General features: G+C 38.3%; 1 protein-coding gene across 1 annotated transcript; it reads left to right on the top strand.

Moving 5' to 3' along the window:
- The first annotated feature begins 2526 nt into the window (after nucleotides 1-2526).
- On the top strand, nucleotides 2527-20240 carry LOC121378401 (protoheme IX farnesyltransferase, mitochondrial-like). The gene is made up of 6 exons (XM_041506556.1): nucleotides 2527-2874; nucleotides 7409-7910; nucleotides 9721-9845; nucleotides 10974-11044; nucleotides 12437-12669; nucleotides 16962-20240. Exons 1-6 carry the CDS (start codon nucleotides 2695-2697, stop codon nucleotides 17390-17392), a joined length of 1542 nt encoding a protein of 513 aa, XP_041362490.1. The 5' UTR covers nucleotides 2527-2694; the 3' UTR covers nucleotides 17393-20240.
- Nucleotides 20241-20961: the final 721 nt, after the last annotated feature.

The raw sequence follows: 20961 nt of genomic DNA, 5'->3' as shown, positions 1-20961 counted from the left end.
GATGACGTCCCGGGGGATGGTGGCCCACTCGGCCTGCAAGGCTGCTGCCAGCTCGGGCAGGGTCTGGGGCTGTGGTTGTCGCTGTCGGAGGCGTAGGTCCAACTCGTCCCATAGATGCTCAATTGGGTTCAAATCCGGTGATGTCGATGGCCAAGGAAGGACATTAATGTTGTTGTTCTGTAGGAAAGCCGTTGTGAGACGTGCTGTGTGAGGCCTGGCGTTGTCATGTTGGAACACTGCGTTGGCGTTGGCCATAACTGGAACGATGTGTGGCCGGAGGATCTGGTCAATGTAGCCCTGTGCATTCAGGTTGCCCTGCACGTGGACCAGGTCAGTTCTGCCAGTGTGTGAGATGGCTGCCCACACCATGACACTACCCCCGCCGAATCTGTCCACTTCCTGCACGCAGTTTGCCGCATAACGTTCACCACGACGCCTATACACGCGACATCTTCCATCATGACGTCGGAGCAGAAATCGGGACTCGTCACTGAACCACACCTGTCTCCATCGCAGTTGAGGCCATTGTCGATGAATCTGGCACCACTGCAGTCGGAGTCGACGGTGTTGTGGTGTTAAGATGACACCTCGAACTGGACGTCTGGCACGAATTCCTACCTCACGTAGGCGGTTCCGTACGGTCTGGTCGGATATCCTGCGCAAACCTGGTATTGCTGCGGCTGTGGAGATGGCAGTAGTCAATCGTTCCCGAAGGTGGCGTACCCGGATGTAGCGGTCCTGCCCGGGGGTAGTGACCCGTGGTCGACCGGATCTAGGGAGGTCACGTGTTGATCCATGTTGCTGGTAACGGTCCCACAGTCTGGAGATGGTGCTTGGGGACACATGGAATGCCCTGGCAACGGCCGTTCTGGATTCGCCTGCGTCTAGTCGGCCGATGGCATTGTTTCTCTGCGGTTCACTGAGACGTGGCATGTCCTGGATTGTCAACTGTCGGCCAGATACAGAGGCCAGGCAAGCGAACACCCTGCACTTTTATACTGTCGGTGTTCATGTTGTACGTGCAGACAACGCTCGTGCAGTGGTGACATGGTTGCACGTGGCTGCGTTTTTGCGAATATTCACATTTTGGAACTTTATTGTACAGTAGCTGCGTTTTATCGAATGTAACCGTGGGAATGTGTTTGGGACATGCAATGACCTTATATTCACAAAGCATGAACCGGTAGGAAACATAAAATCGGAGTTATAACCCATTTGTACCCTTTTGCGTTTCTTTTTTTGAAGAGTATATATATATATATATATATATATATATATATATATATATTAAATTAATTGCCTTCAAAAATCCCAACCAAATGTCATCGAGCAATGTATGTGGTAAAGTGCAGAATTACCAAATGTCGGACATTCAATAGCCGATGATTAATTAATCAATGTACTCCAGTGGTGTCGTTAAACAAAACAAACATTTATACCAGTATCGATGATCGATTAGTCCCCGCCCCTGGTTATGTCAGTGTAACATATAAAATTTTCTCTTTTTGTACAAACCTGCCTCGGTGGCGTCGTGATTAGGCCATCGGTCTACAGGCTGGTAGGTACTGGGTTCGGATCCCAGTCGAGGTATGGGATTTTTAATCCAGATACCGACTCCAAACCCTGGGTGAGTGCTCCGCAAGGCTCAATGGGTAGGTGTAAACCACTTGCACCAACCAATGATCCATAACTGGTTCAACAAAGGCCATGGTCTGTGCTCCCCAGCCTGTGGGAAAAGCAAATAAAAGATCCCTTGCTGCCTGTCTTAAAAGAGTAGCCTATGTGGCGACAACGGGTTTCCTCTAAAAAACAGTGTCAGAATGATCATATGTTTGACGTTCAATAGCCGATGTAAGATAAAAATCAATGTGCTCTAGTGGCGTCGTTAAAACAAACTTTACTTTTTGTACAAATTTTGAAAACATTGGTCAAGATATAATTAAAACATAGGCTGCTCATCCATAGTGAAGAACGATATTATTTCCTACACTCAAAACATGTCGTCATCTAGGCGCTAGTAGTGACACATTAACAAAATAATAGTAAAATATATAATTGTGTAGGATAAATAATATTATGGGTATTATTTTCTCTAATGGTGTACAAGGGCTGTGGAAACAGGTATATCTGAGTTGAGACCATGCACATTGTCCAACTTAAAAACGGATGTGTCTGAAACACGATCGAATTTTGAAATTGTTATATGTTCATAATGTTGCACGATATTTGTGCTAATAAAGCAAAATACACACAATGAAATCTGCTCTTCTTGAAAACCGTGTATTTTAATTGTTATAGCTGTATCGCGCGCGCGTGCCGCCTCCAGTACAAGTGAGTCCTAAACGGCATGACGCAATCGTGCGTTCTTGAATTGTAATCAACTAAAAGCATGTGAAATTAATGAACGGCAAAAAAACAACGTCGTTTTAAGTGTAGAATATGTTTTAATCGATGCCCCAGAAAAGGCGAGAGGCGAACGTGTTTTTTGTATTGGGGGAAATTACAACATACAAACTGAGTTCCTAACAGCAGCACCATTACTTCCGGTGTAATTATTCTCACATTGGTTGAGCACGTTCGACGTTTTTGTTTATAAATGTAACTATCACTTGGTTCGTTGTTGCTGCTATTGAGTAATGTACATTTGATTTAGACCCCGTACACGTCGTCGTCGTCATAAGAAGATCCTACGTAATGCAGCGATGCCGCGGTGTTTACATCAGTTTATGTCGACGATCAGCTGACCTCCAAAAACATGGCTTCTTCAGATGGGCCAGTGTGAAATCCACTTCTCTTGTCGTTGTCTCAACCAACAAACATCATTATTATTGTTGTGCTGCGTCATCAAAATGCCAGTACATATTAAGGCACAGTGTAAGTTCCAGATGAACCCAGTCATTTATCTCGGTTGTGTTTTTAGCACTAGTAAAGTCTGCTGATCATGGGGACCAGACAACTCGGACCCATGGACAACTCGGCCAAGACAACTCGGCCCCGAGTTATTGATACGGGTTCATTGATAGGAGGCTATATCCACGAGTGTTGTACAACGATAAATAACTTTTGCATGTTTTTTTTTAGTTCACCAAGATAAACCTCGAGTGCAAGCACAAACAGCGAGGTTTATCCTGTCTAGGCATTCCGCCATTAGCAGCTTCTGGACAACGGTTCCGAGGAATTTTGCTCGGAACGAAATTGCGGTCAAAATAACGATTACCATCACATTTCCACACCCTAATCATATATTGTGATCTATTTCGAGCTCACTAAGACCAAGAAATACTTACTTCGAAACAATCTTCACTTTGAATTAAAGGAAAAAAAGTCCGACTTTACCGAGTGGATTCTAGCAGCCACTTTCTAGCAGACAATTTCAGCTGACACGCATGGCGACGTTCTAAACACCGGACTCATACGCTTTTCAAACACCGATATGCTAATTATTAGTATTCACTATAACTTAAGAATTTCAGAGTTTAAAAGAGTATCTTTATATAAAAAAACACACAAAATCAAAATAACAACCAAGACTCATTTTTATGTCTTAAAAGGTCTTCGAAAGGAGTATGAGTCCGGTGTTTAGAACGTCGCCATGCGTGTCAGCTGAAATTGTCTGCTAGAATCCGCTCGGTAAAGTCGGACTTTTTTTCCTTTAATTCAAAGTGAAGATTGTTTCAAAGTAAGTATTTCTTGGTCTTAGTGAGCTCGAAATAGATCACAATATATGATTAGGGTGTGGAAATGTGATGGTAATCGTTATTTTGACCGCAATTTTGTTCCGAGCAAAATTCCTCGGAACCGTTGTTCAGAAGCTGCTAATGGCGGAATGCCTAGACAGGATAAACCTCGCTGTTTGTGCTTGCACGCGAGGTTTATCTTGGTGAACTAGTTTTTTCTGGGATCATCTCCAATGTTTAGGACACTGATTGTAGAACAAAAACAAATTATTCGAACAGCGGAAACTATCTTCAAAGTAGAGATTGTAGACACGTTTAGAATTTAAAAAAAAAAAAACTTAAATCTATTTTTAGTTGTAGTGGAACACCTTTCAAATAATAATAATTAATAAAAGGAAAATATTATCTTGCTCCTAACCCCTCAAAAAAAAAGGTCAAAATTTAATTTTTGTAATCAAGGGACATAACTCCGTTTAGTTAAAACAAAATGACACAGTATAAAATATTTACCTTAGACAAGTTTAGTATCTTATTGTGGTGTAAACTATATTAATAACCATTAAACCTATCAATATTTTCCCTAATTATTCATCAGAATACCAAAAATGTATGTAAATTCAGCAAAAACATTGTTAAATGAGGTATTACTAGGAATACATGATGTATGCACAGTATGGTATTACCCCGTAAAAAAAGAGAGGGTAATTTAACTGATTTACATTAATGTTATTGGCATAATTGCACAACAGAGAATATTATACAGTACATAATGTAGATTTCAGTGTTTAAGTGAAAAATAAATGCTGGGTTGGACAAATATTTTAATAAAATACAAGCTGTACAATGTTTATCTTCATTCAGGCTTTTGAATGTGTCTAAGCAACTTCACCATAAAAATATGCATGTTTAAATACAATTATATATTTTACTATTACATTAATGTTAAATCTTTACAAATTGTCCTTTTAAATATGTCATTTCTATAGTACCTTTTAAAAATAGTATGTTTGTAAACTCAATAATTTCGTTTGAAGCAAAGGTCGTGCATGTATATATACATATATAATTATATTGAATTCTAAAGAAAATCACTTTACCTGGAGAACTTTATAAATATAATAGGTCATTAAAATTTAAAATGATCTTACAACATGAAAAGATTCTGATTTGTGTCAGCAGGGATGTTTAAATTATTTGTGCTTTAAGTTTAATAGCAATGATGATGATATCATTGTAACTCACAAAATAATACTTTTCTGTTGATCATTCTAATACAATTGTCATATAAGCTTTTTTGCTATTGGTTAATTTCCGTGATAAATCGGACGGTAGATGTACGCTGTCATTGGCAACCAGGATTTATCACGATGGCAAAATTCCGAAAACTCGTCTTATATGCTGTCACATGGTCTCATGTGTGGTGTTTTCGTTAGTATATTAATTCCGCACCTTCCATTATATTTAAATGTAAAAATAATTTTTAGATCAATATGATGTTAATATTATTTCGTGCCATTATTATTTTTAACATTCACAGCAATGAACACCCACACTCCCAGAGTAAGGTCCAGTCCCTGATCGATCGCAACAGTCAGTTCGATCATGTGTCTTATTGCCTGCTATTCTAGTCTGTCTTACCAAAATGGCACAAGCAGGTTCAGCAGAAATAATTGTATCACAATCTAAAAAGTACACCATTTTTGTTTAGAACATACTTTTTGGGACAATAAACTTGATAAAGAAGACAAAATGGAATGACTCGATTTTGTAAACACAATTTTAAACAACAATAACTGATTTAAAATTGCGCAATATTTTGAAAAACTCACGAAAATAATGCTTACCGTTTCGTAAATGAATATTTTTTTTATGTATTTATAAAAACAATAAGTGAAAATATGTTAGTAAAAGTTATAAATTTGTAGACCTACCCCATCAACATGATTCTTGGTCAAAACTAATCCAGGCGAATTCCTCAAAATAATTCAATATGAGGTTAAAACACTACTTCACTATTGTAAATTCCAATCATATGCATACGTTTTGCAACACAAATTAACAGCAAACAACAAAATATTTTTAGTGTATCCTGTAAATATTACAAGAAATCATGTTCAAAATACAGACTACAATACTAATAAATTTGCCTTTACTTCGCTCCTAAGTCAGTGAAGTCATGTCAAAGGAAAGAAAAAATATATTACGTCATAATTTTACTTACTACAAGCGTTTTCATTGAATATCGGAAGTAAGGAGAATAGATAATTAGGTTTTTAAAATTTGTGGGATTTCTTTCATAAAAATACAATAAAATTGATTACAGATACTCCGAATAGGTGTAATATTAGAATAGGGATAATTTCAGTGTTTCGTTTTTAACTATACGGATTTATCATAAAATTTGGATAACCAAAATCTTGTTTTCGTCTCATCTCTAAATCCAAATTTTGTGATAAATCCTTATAGTTAACAACAAAACACAGTGATATTATCCCCTAAATGACATGAGGATCTGAACTTATTTTAAGTATGAAACTATTATTAGCACCAACCCGAAACCACTTTTGTCTTTCGAGCATATAAAATTAAACTATTTCTCTGTCTTCTACAAATGAAGAGATCTTCATATATATACATGTCCATTAACACATCCTAAAAGGACGTTATAAAATTGACTGCGGCTAATGGTGAGTTGGGAGGCCCTACTGATAATGTGTTAAAGCCACATAATTTTTTATTATGGTCTGATGGGCCTAGATATTATTTGGCTATTGGATTTCACAGTAATGATCGTCTTCGTAAAATAATGGAACCAAAATTTTTTCCCATGATTATTATATTGAGGACGACTATTCAATGAAAATAATATATATATATATATATATATATCATTTTTTGTTTTTAATTATGTTTCTGATATCACACTACTGGGGCATGTTTGACACAATCACGAGACCTGATTTGGATTGTTGTGTTAACCGAAATTCTCAGTGTTCCGGTTCAGGTAAACCCGAATCAGAGTTCCCACGTGCTCAATTCAAACACGTTACACATTTGAACCAAAATCAGTACCACTAATTATTTCAAGTATATCTCTTATGTATGTAACCAAATGGTGTCAGTTATTAGGTCTAAAATACAATTTCTTTTCTAAATCTGATGTCACAGTCCTTTACATGTAATTTGATTATTGTTGAATAAATAGTTTTAACATGCGTACATGTATTTTAGGTACTTTATTTACAGTCACTGTACATAATAAAAATCATGGGCTAGGATTGTTTGATCTTAGAGTAGCATGGTGATTTCCCTAAAAATTTGGCACGGCATGGTAGACCAAACACTTTTGGGGCATTTTCACAATTTTTGGGGCACTTGTATTTCATTAAAAATAGAAAAAAATTCATTGAAATAAACAATGTAATTTATGTGTTTGCTTTAATAAATGAATGGCAAAAGATATAAAAGGCATATTTTATTAATTAATAATACCTTTTTTGGTGTTTTATAAAGGCAATTTTAGAATTAATTACTGAAAAAGGCTTCTTTAATCTCAGGGCAGCATGGTGCTGATTACGGCAAGGTGGCATTAGACTATTGAGGCATGGTGCCGCACCATGCTGAAACAAGCTAGGGAAAACACTATAACATGTGGCTAATCTATATGCATGTATGTACCTTTTAATCAGTGAAATGCACTAGTACATGATGTACCTTGTTTATGCTTTCAGTATACTACAAGACCAGCTGTGGTAGACGCACATATTACAAAATGTGTTCAAGGTACTGAAAGCTTTGGACCAGAAGAAAGTTCACAACAAATTACGTTGGACCCTAGCGACAAACCTTCTGACGTGAATTCAAATGCTGTTGCCCTGACACAAACTGTAATTGAAGACCAGCTCAAGAAGGATCATGCAATATCCCTTCACTTCAGAAAGTCAGATTTGATTTTAAATGTTGAAAACAAGAAATTGTCAAACTTTAGCCTCTTCCTCCCAAGTGAGAAAGAGGTCTACCACATCGCAAATGATGATGATGCAAAGTCTCGGTTGTCAGAACCGTATCCCACAACCGTGGAGGACATTCCCAAATCTCGACAAATGGAAGGCGAGGAACCTGCACCATCCAGCAACATTGAATCAATAGAAGAACATTTGTGGAGAGAATGTCGTCTAGATTTGCGCAAACTGCCACAGTTATATCTTCAACTTTCCAAGATCAGATTAACAGGTATGCACATGGCTGGGAGGCTGTAGGGTGAGGTGGGGCAGTACTGAGGTACCAGCAGATAGGAATAATGATACCGAATACATGTACGTCTACATTGTTAGTGTACTTGCTGGTTGAAAATTGGATTAATGATATAATTATTGAGTGCAGATTTTTGCTCTTCAGATCCTAGGATTTGCCACTTTGCTGAGAGTACTGTTGACTACATGCTTGGCTGAAAATTAACATCCTTCTAACATTAAACTGAGTGATTTATATTATGGAAAATGATTTATGATACTGTCCAAATGAGCATTGATTTTTGATCCTTTTGTACACAGTAGGTTTTGGGTTGGGATTTTTTAATTTACATTCAAAGGGAAGCTATAGATATCTCTAATTAAATTAAAGTCACAGGAGTGATGGGGAGCCAGTGTGATAGCTCCCTTTAAACGGCCAGGGGCCTAATTCACAAAGATCTCTTAGGCTCTGCTAGACAACAAAGTATTCTCTTTGTAAGTCTTTTAGCATTGCACTGCGAGATTGCAAAGTAGCGAGAGTTTAGTGAATTAGGCCCCAGGTCTGAAGCAGGCAGCAAATGCTGCTCAGAATATACCATATGCTTTCTCATATGCAGTTTGATTTTCACAGGACTTTGTAAACTGTAAAATAAATTACAGAATTGAGAATTCCTTAGTTTCAAGAGTGATAATATAAATCATAAACTTTTATCCACACACAACTAATTACGTGAAAATTGATTTCTAGAATTGCTGCTCACTTTCTAGCATAATCTTCCAAATTAACATTTGAGAATCACAAGGATAGCTTGTAACTGCACAAAATTAATTTTGATCCTTGGATCCATGAAGGAATTTAACAAAACCTCACAACTTCATCCATCTTTTAAAATCAAATAAATGCAGGTTTTCTAAAATGCATAATAGGAGCGTCTACGGTAAATTAAAAAATAAGGGATTGCCTGTTAATCTATTACCATTACAATTTGGTAATAAATATTGTTTAAATCAGTTTAAAAAATAATCCATGTCTCATAAAGCTGCTTGCTACTTTGTGTAAATAGGTACCGGTATGAATTATTAATTATGCTAGTATTTACAAAACATTTACATTTGCAGATCTAAACACTGAGAAACCAGATTTCTAATCAATTATGTATCGATTATAACTGCTTTAAAATTTCATTTAATGGTGAAGGTTGCATTTGCAAGCAGTTCAGCCGTATCTGTTTGGTTAGTACAAGCTTTATTATTATAAATAAGTAAATATTTAGTATTTTGAGTGGACAAGTGTCACAGAAATCTTCCAGTTCCAAAATATGTTTCTCAGAATTTCTTCATGTCTGGTATTAAGTATACATGTACCGGTTAAGTTAAATGAACTACAAATATATTTTAATATTTACAGTTGAAGAAAGACAACTGTTACTGGAACATTGCATTGTTTCCATACAGAGTTGTTTCCCTTCAATGCTTTTTTTTGGTATATATTTTCTAGACTAATTTCTATAATTGCTACTCAGTTTTTAACATTTGCATCCAACTTAAAATTAAAACAGCATCTAGATTACTTTCCACTCCACAAAATGTATTTTGAGGCTTGCACTTTGTCTTGTTTTAAATTGTAATATTGGAAGTTTTAAGTATTTTGTCCAGAGATTACTATGGTGGGGTGGGGTGGGGGAGTTGAAATGAGCTTCATCTCTCACATTTTTGGGAGATTTCGGGTTTTTTGTTTTTTAAGTTGGCCTAAACGCATGCAGTTTTAAGTTTTTATATTTACTCTCTTATAATTGTTTACTTGCATGAAGGTCTGGTGGTTTTGACCGCAATGGCTGGATATGCCATTGCACCTGGTGCTTTTGAGCCAACAACATTCCTGTTTTGTACCCTTGGAACTGGACTCACATCATGTGCGGCAAATTCTATCAATCAGGTACTTTTGTTTTGTTCCTTAGGTTTAGCCACAGCAGGACTTGTAGAATTTTTATAAAATCCAGTGGCCATGGGATCAGTGGTTTTAAACATTCACTAGCCACAATTAAAACTTCACTAGCCCTACTTTACTTTAAGTTGATACAATTTTACTAATTAATAGTAATAATAGGATATGTCACCAAGAGGGAGATAGAGCTTAAAAACACTAACATTGGATGGTGGTGGTCGTGGCAAGATATTCACATTTACAAAATAGACTTAACTGCAGCATTTGACCTTTTTTTTCACTAGCTGTCGGGTACGGCAGTAGTAGTCATTTACTAGCCCAACATTGAATATCAGTAGCCATGGGTGTGGGGCAACCATAATCTAGAAGTCCTGGCCACAGTATAAATGTATACCTCTTTACAATTTTGAGTGTTGTAGTGGGGGGGGGGGGGGGGGATAGTCTTCTTCCGATCCAACTGGAGAGGACTATAGGTTTTGTCTCTGTCATTCTGTCCGACATAAGAATTTTCCAGACTATATTCCACAATGCCTTAAGTTACTGAGCTAACATTTAGTGTGTATAGCTTTATCATGTAATCTTACAGATCAAGTTTGACTTTCATGGGTTTTAGGGGCAGAGTTTAGCTCAATCAGTTGAGTGCTCACCTGAGGTTCTTGCATCGCAGGATCAAACCACCTCAGTGGATCCATTCAACTGCTTGGGTTTTTTCTCGTTCCAACCAGTGCACCACAACTGGTCAAACGTTTTGGTATATGCCTTCCTGTATGTGGGAAAGTACTTATAAAAAAGATCCCTTGCTGCATTAGGAAAAATATAGCAGGTTTCCTCTGTTGACTACGAGTCAACATTACCAAATGTTTGACATCCATTAACCTATGATTAATTAATCAATGTGCTCCAGTGGTGTCATTAAACAAAACAAACTTTTTTTCATGGGATTTATCCATTTTTGACAGTTATGACCAGTTTGAAAGTTTGACTTCCATGGGAATTTGTTCAAGGGTCATAACTCTGTCAAAATTTGAATTTATCCATGATTGACAGTTATAATAGCCCTGGAACTGACAGTTATCATTAGCATGTCCTTATCATTCTATTATTTCCATTGTTTTGCAGTTTTTGGAGGTGCCCTTTGATGCTCAAATGAACAGAACAAAGAACAGAGTATTGGTTCGGAAGTATATGAGGTAAGAATAGATTACTATGATGCATGTCCTCTCAGACGAGATCCAAATTGCAGGGCGAGGTTGCTTCTCTCTTAAACTTTTCTGAAAGGGTGAAGTTTTTAGCAGGAGGGAGACTAATAAAATATGCTTAGATACTTAAGACTTAATTATTATCTATGGCAGGGTTTCTTCCAGAGGGTAAACCGGGTATGGTATACCTGCATTTTTTGCAGATTTTGACAAAATTAATGATGCTTATCATCACTGTATGATTTTCTTAACCCTAACCCATATATTTTCTAGGGGAGGTCCTAATACCTCAGGTACTTTTGTTTTGTTCCTTAGGTTTAGCCACAGTATAAATATATACCTCATTACAATTTTTAGTGCTGTAGTGGTGGGATGTAGTCTTCTTCTGTTCCAACCGGAAGGGACTATAGATTTCGTCTCCGTTGACTGGTTGCATTCAGCACACACATTGTAAATATTCATTTCCATAGCACCATACCCTAATATGTCTTTTCTGTCGGACACACTGTATGGGTATTCCTCCAGTTCTGCATCACCATTCATCCGTGACTGTACAGTGCAATTGTTCACTGTTTTAACAAGGCAACACCCATGTCGTCTGACAGTTATTTACAAGGTGAAGTGAAGTTGATCAAAGTGATATTTTGGCTCACTTCGCTTGCTGGTCCTAGATCTTTTTTAAATATGCATTCCAGACATCCAGTATTACATATACACATAGATGTACATGTTTACGTACTAAAAAAAATAAAAATGTGTTTTGGTGTGATTCATTTAACTGAATGTACTGGTACAATGTTGATATGAATCCTGATATTTGGTGCTGGAAGGGACCATCCAGCATCAAGACTAAATTCATTAAGTGATGTTAGTGCTTTATTATACACCCATCTATGATGGGTCGTATAATGGTATGGCTCTGTCTGTATGTCTGTTAACGTTTTCTTGTCTGGACCATATCTTGCATATCAAACCTCACATGTAGGAACAACTCGGGATGGTGGTGTGTTGCATACTATTATTAGGTCACTGTGACCTACTTGTCACAGTCTACTGCACATAAGGGTAAATCATTGTTAGGGACCATATCTTGCATACAGATGGACCATGTAGGAATAACTTGGGATGGTGGTTGGTCCAAAACAAACTCTTCATCCATCCCATTGCAAATATTTCACAAAATTAGAATTGAATGATACCCGTAACATATTTATTAATATAAATATGGTTTTCCATCAAACTCCTGATGGGTGTATCAGGTACCTCACTGGTACTCTTTGTTATTCATGCCATGCCTTTTGATGTAAGTATGTGAACAAGATACAAGTAGTATACGCCATTGTTTAAGATGTTAAACAAGTGTTATTTTTAACATGTTTTCAGTGAGCTGCATGCTGTTTCATTTGCTACTGCCTGTGGAGTCACGGGACTGACCATGTTGACTCTGGGGGTAAACAGTATGACAGCTGCTCTGGGTGCCTTCAATCTGGTGTTATACACAATGGCTTACACCCCTATGAAGAGAATGACCTCTGCAAATACCTGGCTGGGTTCCATCGTAGGAGCAATACCACCCATGATGGGTTGGGCAGCAAGCACAGGTGGTTTGGAATCAGGTTGGTTGATGAAATGAAATGAATGAATGAAAGAAGAATAAATGAATGTTTAACAGCACCCTAGCAAGTAGAACACATCAATTGGGTGTAAAACAAAGGCAGTTTGAGTTATGGATGGGTATTTGAAGTGGGGGAGGGGGGGTGTATAGGGATGAATGTTTTTTATACTTAAGGTGGGACAAACGGGTAAATGGTTCTCATATGGGAAGCATGCCCCCTTTTTCTGTGTGCCTGCTTTCAAAAATATAATCACGGCTTTAGATTGCACTGAAGTCGAAGAGATAAACATTGTGCCTATAATCTAAATGCCTAAATTAAGTATGAACATGCTGACTCAAAACCATTGAAATATATATTCACAGACCTTCAGCAGTTTTTAATAGTATTACTGTACTAAAAGGACCCTGTACTTAGAGGAGACAACAAAAACCTGTTGTACCCAAATTAATGAGATCTAAAGCTTTGCTAGCTGGTGTACCCTTTTTATCAAGCATGTTAGGTTTAAGTTAGGTTGAAGTGGCGACAGTGGGGTTTCCTCTCTCAATATCTGTGTGGTCTGACGCCATATAACCATAAATAAAATGTGTTGAGTGCGTCATTAAATGAAACATATCCTTCCTTGTATTCAATCCTCTACATTAACGTTTTCTTTTCACATTACCTGTCCTCAAACAAGGGCACCTCCCCCCCCATGCAAGTGGTCTGGTCCGAACATCCCAACAGCCAATGGGATGGCCTAAATTCTTCTACTGCATACTGCTCTCTAGTTCCGGTCACATGACTGTAACTTTCTTCTTTTTCTCTACGCTAAAGGGTCTGGACGTCCTTTTGCTTGGCTCTGTTTTGGAGTCAATTTCCGGGTTGTCGTGTGCCATGTGGCCTCACTTCAAGATGCAACCTTTGTTCGGGATTGTCTGATGTCGAGTTCTCGACTTACTTGAAGGTGGTGTCAGCGAGGACCAAGAAAGTTGAATCTTCGCCTTCGATTGCTGACTCCGTGGCGAAAGTGTTAGATCTTTTCTACCGACCATGTTGAAAGAAACAATGGCGTCAATGGTGACCTTACCCAAACCGGCGGTTTTGGGGGCAGGTCCGGTTCCGGTCCCCTCTTCAGAGGGTGCGGCTTCTTCAGCTCTACCGATGCCTAAGACTTCGGATGACAGGCCTGCCGTTTCTAAGCAGTTTTCTAAGAAGCCGGCTCATGCAGATAGACGTTCTACGGACTCCAATGCTCACCGATCTTCGGCGGGGAAGTCATCTTTGGCGCATCGGAGTCCGGACCGTAGCCGTTCCCTACGACCTGCACGGCTCCCTACGGATTCGATTGATCCGGTTCACTGGCGGCTTCCATTGCGGCAGATCGTTTGGCGAGTGCTCCGAGACTTTGGGGATGCAGCGCCTACAGTGGTTTCTGCTGCAACTTCGGTCTCGCCATATTCCAGGGGTTTCCAATGTACTAGCCAACACGCTGTCTTGACCGTCGTCTCCACAGCCGACTGAATGGATGCTCCATCCCGAAGTGTTTCGATGGGTGTGCAACAAACTTTGGAAACCAAACATCGATCTCTTTGCCACACGATTCAACCATCAGCTGAGGGTTTACGTGTCTCCGGTGCCAGATCCAGAAGCTCTGGATTTCGACGCCTTGGATATCAGTTGGGAACAGATGGACGCGTACGCGTTTCCTCCACCAATCCTCCTTCCAAGGGTGCTTCAGAGGTTTCAGCTGTACCATTGTCGCCGCTTGCCAATCCACATCCTTTACCACTGCCAGACTGGGATCATCTGTTGCTGCATCCCACGTCAAGACTATACCATCCACGTCCGCAGTTGTTACAACTGCACGCGTGGACTTTATCTCCAAGACTTTGAGGAAGAAAGGTTTTTCTTCACAGTCCACGGCGGCCATTTTAAAAGCGCACAGATCATCTACTACTACGGCTTACAACGTCAGATGGCTTTGCTTTCACCGTTGGTGTATTCGGAAAAAACTTAAACCTCAGATGATCCAGATACCTCGTCTTGCAGATTTTGTGCTGTATCTGCGGACCGCTTTACGATATTGAAGGAGTCTACCATAGCTGGGTACGTTTCGGTCATCGCTACTGTTTGTGATGTCGCTACTGGAACGAAGTTGTCAGGTATTCCTGAGATCCATAAGATGATCAAGGGGTTTTGCCTTGAGGATCAAGTACACCGGTTTCGGGGGGGGGAGCTTGTTTTGTTCAATGTTCTGACGGATGCACCTCATTACGTTGTCGCTTGTTATTACTAACACTTCAATACGTGAGGGGTTACCTAACTCCTGCATCCCTGGTGGCTACGTCTTCCCACCCTGTCAGAACCAGCATGTGATGTGGCTTCTTCCGCCTCCTGGTACATTGTTCTGGGAGCCGTACCTGCCACTGCTGACGGATGCCACCATTCTGGTTGTTGTTACTAACATCACCTGCATTGGTCTGTGAAGGGCATCCCTAGGAGGAGGGCTTACCAGGGTTGGCCTCATTCTTCCACTAGTCAGCCTCTTTCCGGTTTGGGGATTTGTCATAAGCATCTACAGATCTCGGCACCCACCACCATCTGTTGAATGCTGCCCTTGTTTGAGGACAGGTAATGTGAAAAGAAATGGAGAAAACTTGGAGTGTTTTCTCTTTTATAGATACATTACCTGTCCTCAAGATTTCATCCCGCCCGGGCCTCCCCGCTTCCTGTTCTCCGTGCGATGCGCTCAGGGAAAAAGAAGGAAGTTACAGTCATGTGACCGGAACTAGAGAGCAGTATGCAGTAGAAGAATTTAGGCCATCCCATTGGCTGTTGGGATGTTCGGACCAGACCACTTGCGTGGGGGGGGAGGTGCCCTTGTTTGAGGACAGGTAATGTATCTATAAAAGAGAAAACACTCCAAGTTTTCTCCATTCTGTCTAGGAGCAACATGTTGATGGTGCCTACTTCTATTTGTTTTAGGCGCCGAGTAACAAGTTTAGAAGACAGGGCCCTGTTCCACAAAAGAATCGTAGCTAAGCTTAATTGTAGTGACTTAAAAGTTGCATTTTATTAAAATCTTCTTTGTGAAGAAGTGCGAATTAGTTAAATAATAAATTAGTTTACCAACTTTTTGGAACACCTTGGATGTATTCATTGGTATCAGACATCCATGAAGTAACTTTGTCAGTTTATTTGCTAAGCGATAATTGCCGAATTCATAAGACATGAGAGTTATATCCTGTATTTTCTATGACAGTCGTATGGCTTAGAATGTTTTTCAATGAATGCCAAGTTTCATAAATAGAGGATTCGTTAAGAGTGGTTTTTTTAAAATGGAAACTATCAACCAAGTCTATGTTAATCAGTATTTGAGCCTCGAAAAAATACCAATTAACTAAACTCGGTTGATATTTTACATCTTAAAAAACATGAGTAGCAAATTCTATTTATTCTATAACACTTGTAAAATAACCTTTTCATTTTTTATTATTCATATTTAGTAAATTACAGTACTGAAGTCGCCTCCATCAGTAATATGACATCGTCATGATTAGCACAAATTACTTTGAGGTCACGCACTTAAACTAAATCTTATGAACATGTTATGCTCAGGTACATGTATACAGGTCTTGATGGTTTGTAAACAAATTACCCATTCACAGAAACACGTTATTACGGTACTGAGAGACCTTGAAAATTTGCATATACCTTTAAATTTGCATACCATTATTAACCGAGTTAATAAACTATATTATCATATATTGATATCATTATGACATGGATATCATGGGTATGTTAAAGATTAAATGGTATAATAAACTATATTATCATATATTGATATCATTATGACATGGATATCATGGGTATGTTAAAGATTAAATGGTGTATATTAGATCCATTTTTACACGAAAAGTTGGTATCCTCCTTAGAAAATTATCAAATCATCATCTAACTGCCATTTGACACCGTAATTTACAAAGATAGTAAGCAACGCCGCGTCATGGAACGGGCTGGCTTTCGAAGAACAAAATTATGGTCACAATGGTAGGTATTTATGGTGAAAGTAGTGCTACGATCACTTCGTGGAACAGGGCCCTGGTTTATATCTGGCACTATACTCATATAATGTACTGGTGTGTTTGTGTGTGTGTGTGTGCTCAGTGACTAGCAGTAGCACATGAAAGTATCCTTAATTACCGGTCGCTTATGCAACCAAATCAATCACATCATAGAAGGCTGATATTCCTCTTTTCTTTAAAATAAAAATAAAATCAATATCAAAATTATTTTCATTTGTTTTTTAACAGGAGCATGGCTGTTAGCTGCTGTCATGTATGCGTGGCAGTTCCCACATTTCTGTGCCTTGAGCTGGAACCTTCGCCCCGATTACTCCCGAGCTGGATTCCAGATGCTGTCGGTGGTGAACCCGGCGATGTGTAAACGGGTGGCGCTCCGTTACTGCCTGGTCACAACCGGCGTCTGTCTCCTCTTCCCGGTCTTTGATGTCACCACGTGGGCTTTCGCAGCCGATTCTCTCCCCTTGAATATGTACCTGACCTACCTAGGCTGGAGGTTCTATCAAGATGGCGACAGTAATTCTTCACGGAAGTTGTTTCGATTTACGCTGCTGCATATTCCAGTTCTGTTGATTCTGATGCTCCTCAGCAAGAAATCTTATGGAAAAAGAACTAATGACTTGAAACCTTCAACAGATCAGCTAGTGGTTCAAAATGTATAGTGTATTAAAAATTAAAAATTGTGTGTGTGCCTGTTATTTTAGTGCGAGTGATGGATCAACGGTGACATTTTACTGTGGTTTTAAAACAATAAAATTTGACTGAGACACAGGGCAAGCTTTGGGTCAGAAATTTTCGCCAAATTATCTATTAAAATCCAATAATTGCAAAAGCCCTGTAATATTGTAACAAAATATCAAATATTCCATAAAATTATTTTGCCAAATTAAAATAAAATTTTCTAATTGTTTTTGAAATTCGCAGTTGCCGAATTTGGCTAGTGTCAGAGCTAGCCCTGGAGACACCTAGTGGTAAATTTATATTGAACTTCAAAAACATGTTGTGGGTTCACTTCCCCTATTCCTAGCTGTTGTAAAAAAAACAAAAAAAGAGGATAAAATGTTATACGTTCATATTGTTAATGTTTACTTTTGGGATGGGTGAGGACGGATATAAAGTTAAATTTTGAATTGTGTGGAATGGTGTCCGTATCGAAGTCTAGAAAGATGAGTTGTAAAACATTGTCTCCACAGGAAGTGTGTGCAGTTTGAGTTTTAGTAACACACTGTAGGAAAGAGACTACATGTACTTGTATTGCTTAATTGAATAATTCTCAGTCTGGTTTGCATTCTGGCAAAAAATATCAGGTTCCTAATTGTGATATGTGTGTGAATTTTAATGAGCTTGACAACCATATTCTGTATATACGATATTTATGTATTTTATAACCAGCTGCATTGTAAGTGTTTTTATTAAGTTTTTGTTCCAAGTAAAATACTGTGTTTACCATGAGTTTTAACATATCTTACTCTAGACGAGTTTAACTGATGCAATATTATTTTCTATATATATGTGGATAGCAGTTTGTTGTGAAATACCAGAGCTCACCCTGCCCATTGCCAAATTAGCCAGCTGCTAATTTTTATAAAAAGTGGCTACAGTGTTTAGCAGTTGGCTAATTTTTGTGTAAATTAACTCTTCTTTTTATAATCATGTTCACGGAATTACTGCACATAATAAAAATTTGTTTAAAACTAAATTCTTTTTTGTGTGAGCCCTGAAATACCTTACAGGGCCGTAGCTAGAGGGGAGCCCAAAAAAAAAAATCAGAAAAAATTATAGAAACAGAGAAAATTCTCCTCTTAATGGTTGAAGGAGTTTTAGACTATTAACTAGTCAGTTGCCCCCCCCCCCCCCCCCCCCCCCCCCCCAAAACAAAAAATCCTAGCTACGGCCCTGCCCTAGGAACTAACAACCATTCACAAAAAACACTGCATTGCATTAACGTAATGTTATTTATAGAGATCATGGAAACTGGAAAATCTTAAAATGCACAGCTTCTACAGTGGATGACCCGATGGGTTTCTTCCTGTCAGCAGTATCACGCAGTGTATGTAAGGGCTAGGATTGAGCTCCTTTCGTGGACTATTTTAGCCATTTTGTGTTTCAGTACTATGCTGTCGGTGGGGTGGTGCATAAATAAGATCCCTAGCTGCTAATTGAAAGGAGTAGTCCATGGAGTGGTGAAAGCAGGTCTCTTCTCATCTGTATGATCTATGACCATATGTCAAATGCCATATAACCATAAATACAAATGTGTTGAGTACATCATTTAATAATACATTTCTTTATTTTCTTTCAATTAATAAATATTACTTATTACTGAAAATCAAAGTGGGGTTCATGTTTTATACTACTACTACTACTACTAGGTCTTACTTATCTCAATATACCTACAAACTTTCCACTGTTCTATGATTTACTCTTCTCATTCGTTGATGTCATTAAAAAAAACCTTGAATGTTTATCTTTCGATAAACTTTAGAAAATTATGCCGTATCATCAAACGGGACATCAGTGGGTATGTAAAACAGGTCATGGAAAGGAGGATAAAAGCTGATTTATGTGTATTTTTAACTAAAGTTGTTTGTGGTGATAATATAAGAATTGTTTTGTGGTGGGGTTTTTGCAAAATTATTTAGCTATAACATTCACAAATTTAGTTTAAAATCACTTGGCTACGCAACACAATTTTATTCAGTTTTGTGACTGTTAATGTATACATTGATAAATTCACACAAACATGACACACAATTATTATATGTAAAGCTGCATTCTCATTCCACTTGTCACAAAATCATTTCTAAAGTACAAACACAAACCTTCCATGTTAATTAACTGTTGTGTTTTCAGTATGAAGATGTACGGCCCTCTTGATTCTTTTGTCATATTTTGTAATACTTTTTGACATTGTTACTGAGATCAGCAGAGTTAAAATCTGTGCAGTACTCGGTGGCATACCTAGGGTATGGCAGGTATGGCACATGCCTTAGACACCACTTGAAAGGGCAGTTTCTATTAAAGTCGGATGTTATCTAAAAGATGGGTGTCAGTTGTTTGGACAAGAGGAGCAATTTCAGTGCTTGCCATAGGTGCTATTTTCTGTAGATACGCCATTGGCAGTAGTAAGTAGCAAGTTAATACTGTGTTAAGTGGCGTAGGTTAACAACTGCATTTAAATGATACCAAAGAAAAATAAGGCAGACATCAGAGGTGTATTGGGGTGGGGGGCAGGGGCCTGCCCCCCTAAATTTTGTGACAGTTATAATTTTATTATATATTAATTTTCATCCCCCTTGACATTCCACCTCATGTCATTGCCCCCCCCCCCCCCCCCCCTTACGACCCCAAATGGATTTTCTGGATCTGCCACTGGACATGACATCTATTAATATTGTTGAGATTGCAGTTTTAATAGCATCATAAAAAGACTTGATTTAATTGTAGTAAGTAACAGTATGTTGGATGTAGAATTGATGTATATTGTGGAATAAAATTTTGGAAATGCCATTCGGGTGACTAATGAGCATTGTCATTGTTTCAGTATTTTGTCATCTCTTAAAAAATTGAACCACTTTTGAACCATATACTGTGTGTGTATCTGCGAAACACAGTACAGATGTGACATACATGTAACTTCATTACATCATTCACAGAAAAGGTTTATTAAAATACTCGGACACTCAGTAAGCCGGAATTCCCTCTAATCTGGATGTTTTTCACAGTCCTTGTTTTTTCGAGATTGGTACATAACGTCACCTCTGATATACCAGTCACGTCATTCTGAATGAAAAATAACCCAATGGTTCTACCAATCCACTGCACGTCTATTAATAAATAAATACAAACTGGAAATATGAGAACCGGTAAAAATTAAAATTAAAACATATTGAAAACAAAGAATTTTAAAATGGTCAAATACATTTTGGTAAGATTTGTACTTTGATTTCACATTTAATTTAAATTAACAGGTTCATTGTAATAAGTTGGTCATATGCTTCAGTTATTTTAAAGTAAGAAAAACGAACACATCTCACGGCAGTAGCAAGTAGACATTGGGGGGGGGGGGGGGGGGGGGAGAGAGCTGACATCAAGGGCGCAAAACGGTTTCTATAGGGTTCCTGTGCATGCTTCTCTAAAATTTTGAAAACTGGATATTCTGAAATGCAATTTGTCACATTCTACAAGTAAAATTTATCTCTGCCTTAATATATATATTTTTTTGCCTGTT

The sequence above is a fragment of the Gigantopelta aegis genome, chromosome 8, assembly GCF_016097555.1.
Source record: "Gigantopelta aegis isolate Gae_Host chromosome 8, Gae_host_genome, whole genome shotgun sequence".
Lineage (NCBI taxonomy): Eukaryota > Metazoa > Mollusca > Gastropoda > Neomphalida > Peltospiridae > Gigantopelta > Gigantopelta aegis.
The sequence above is the reverse complement of the archived record's forward strand: the minus strand, read 5'-3'. Positions and strand labels throughout refer to the sequence as shown.

Excerpts from the sequence above, each read along its gene's own strand:
- LOC121378401 (XM_041506556.1), top strand. The coding sequence starts at position 2,695 with ATGCAGCGATGCCGCGGTGTTTACATCAGTTTATGTCGACGATCAGCT. Across the intron at positions 2,875-7,408 it reads AGTACATATTAAGGCACAGT|TATACTACAAGACCAGCTGT; the intron begins GTAAGTTCCAGA and ends TTATGCTTTCAG. Across the intron at positions 12,670-16,961 it reads CACAGGTGGTTTGGAATCAG|GAGCATGGCTGTTAGCTGCT; the intron begins GTTGGTTGATGA and ends GTTTTTTAACAG.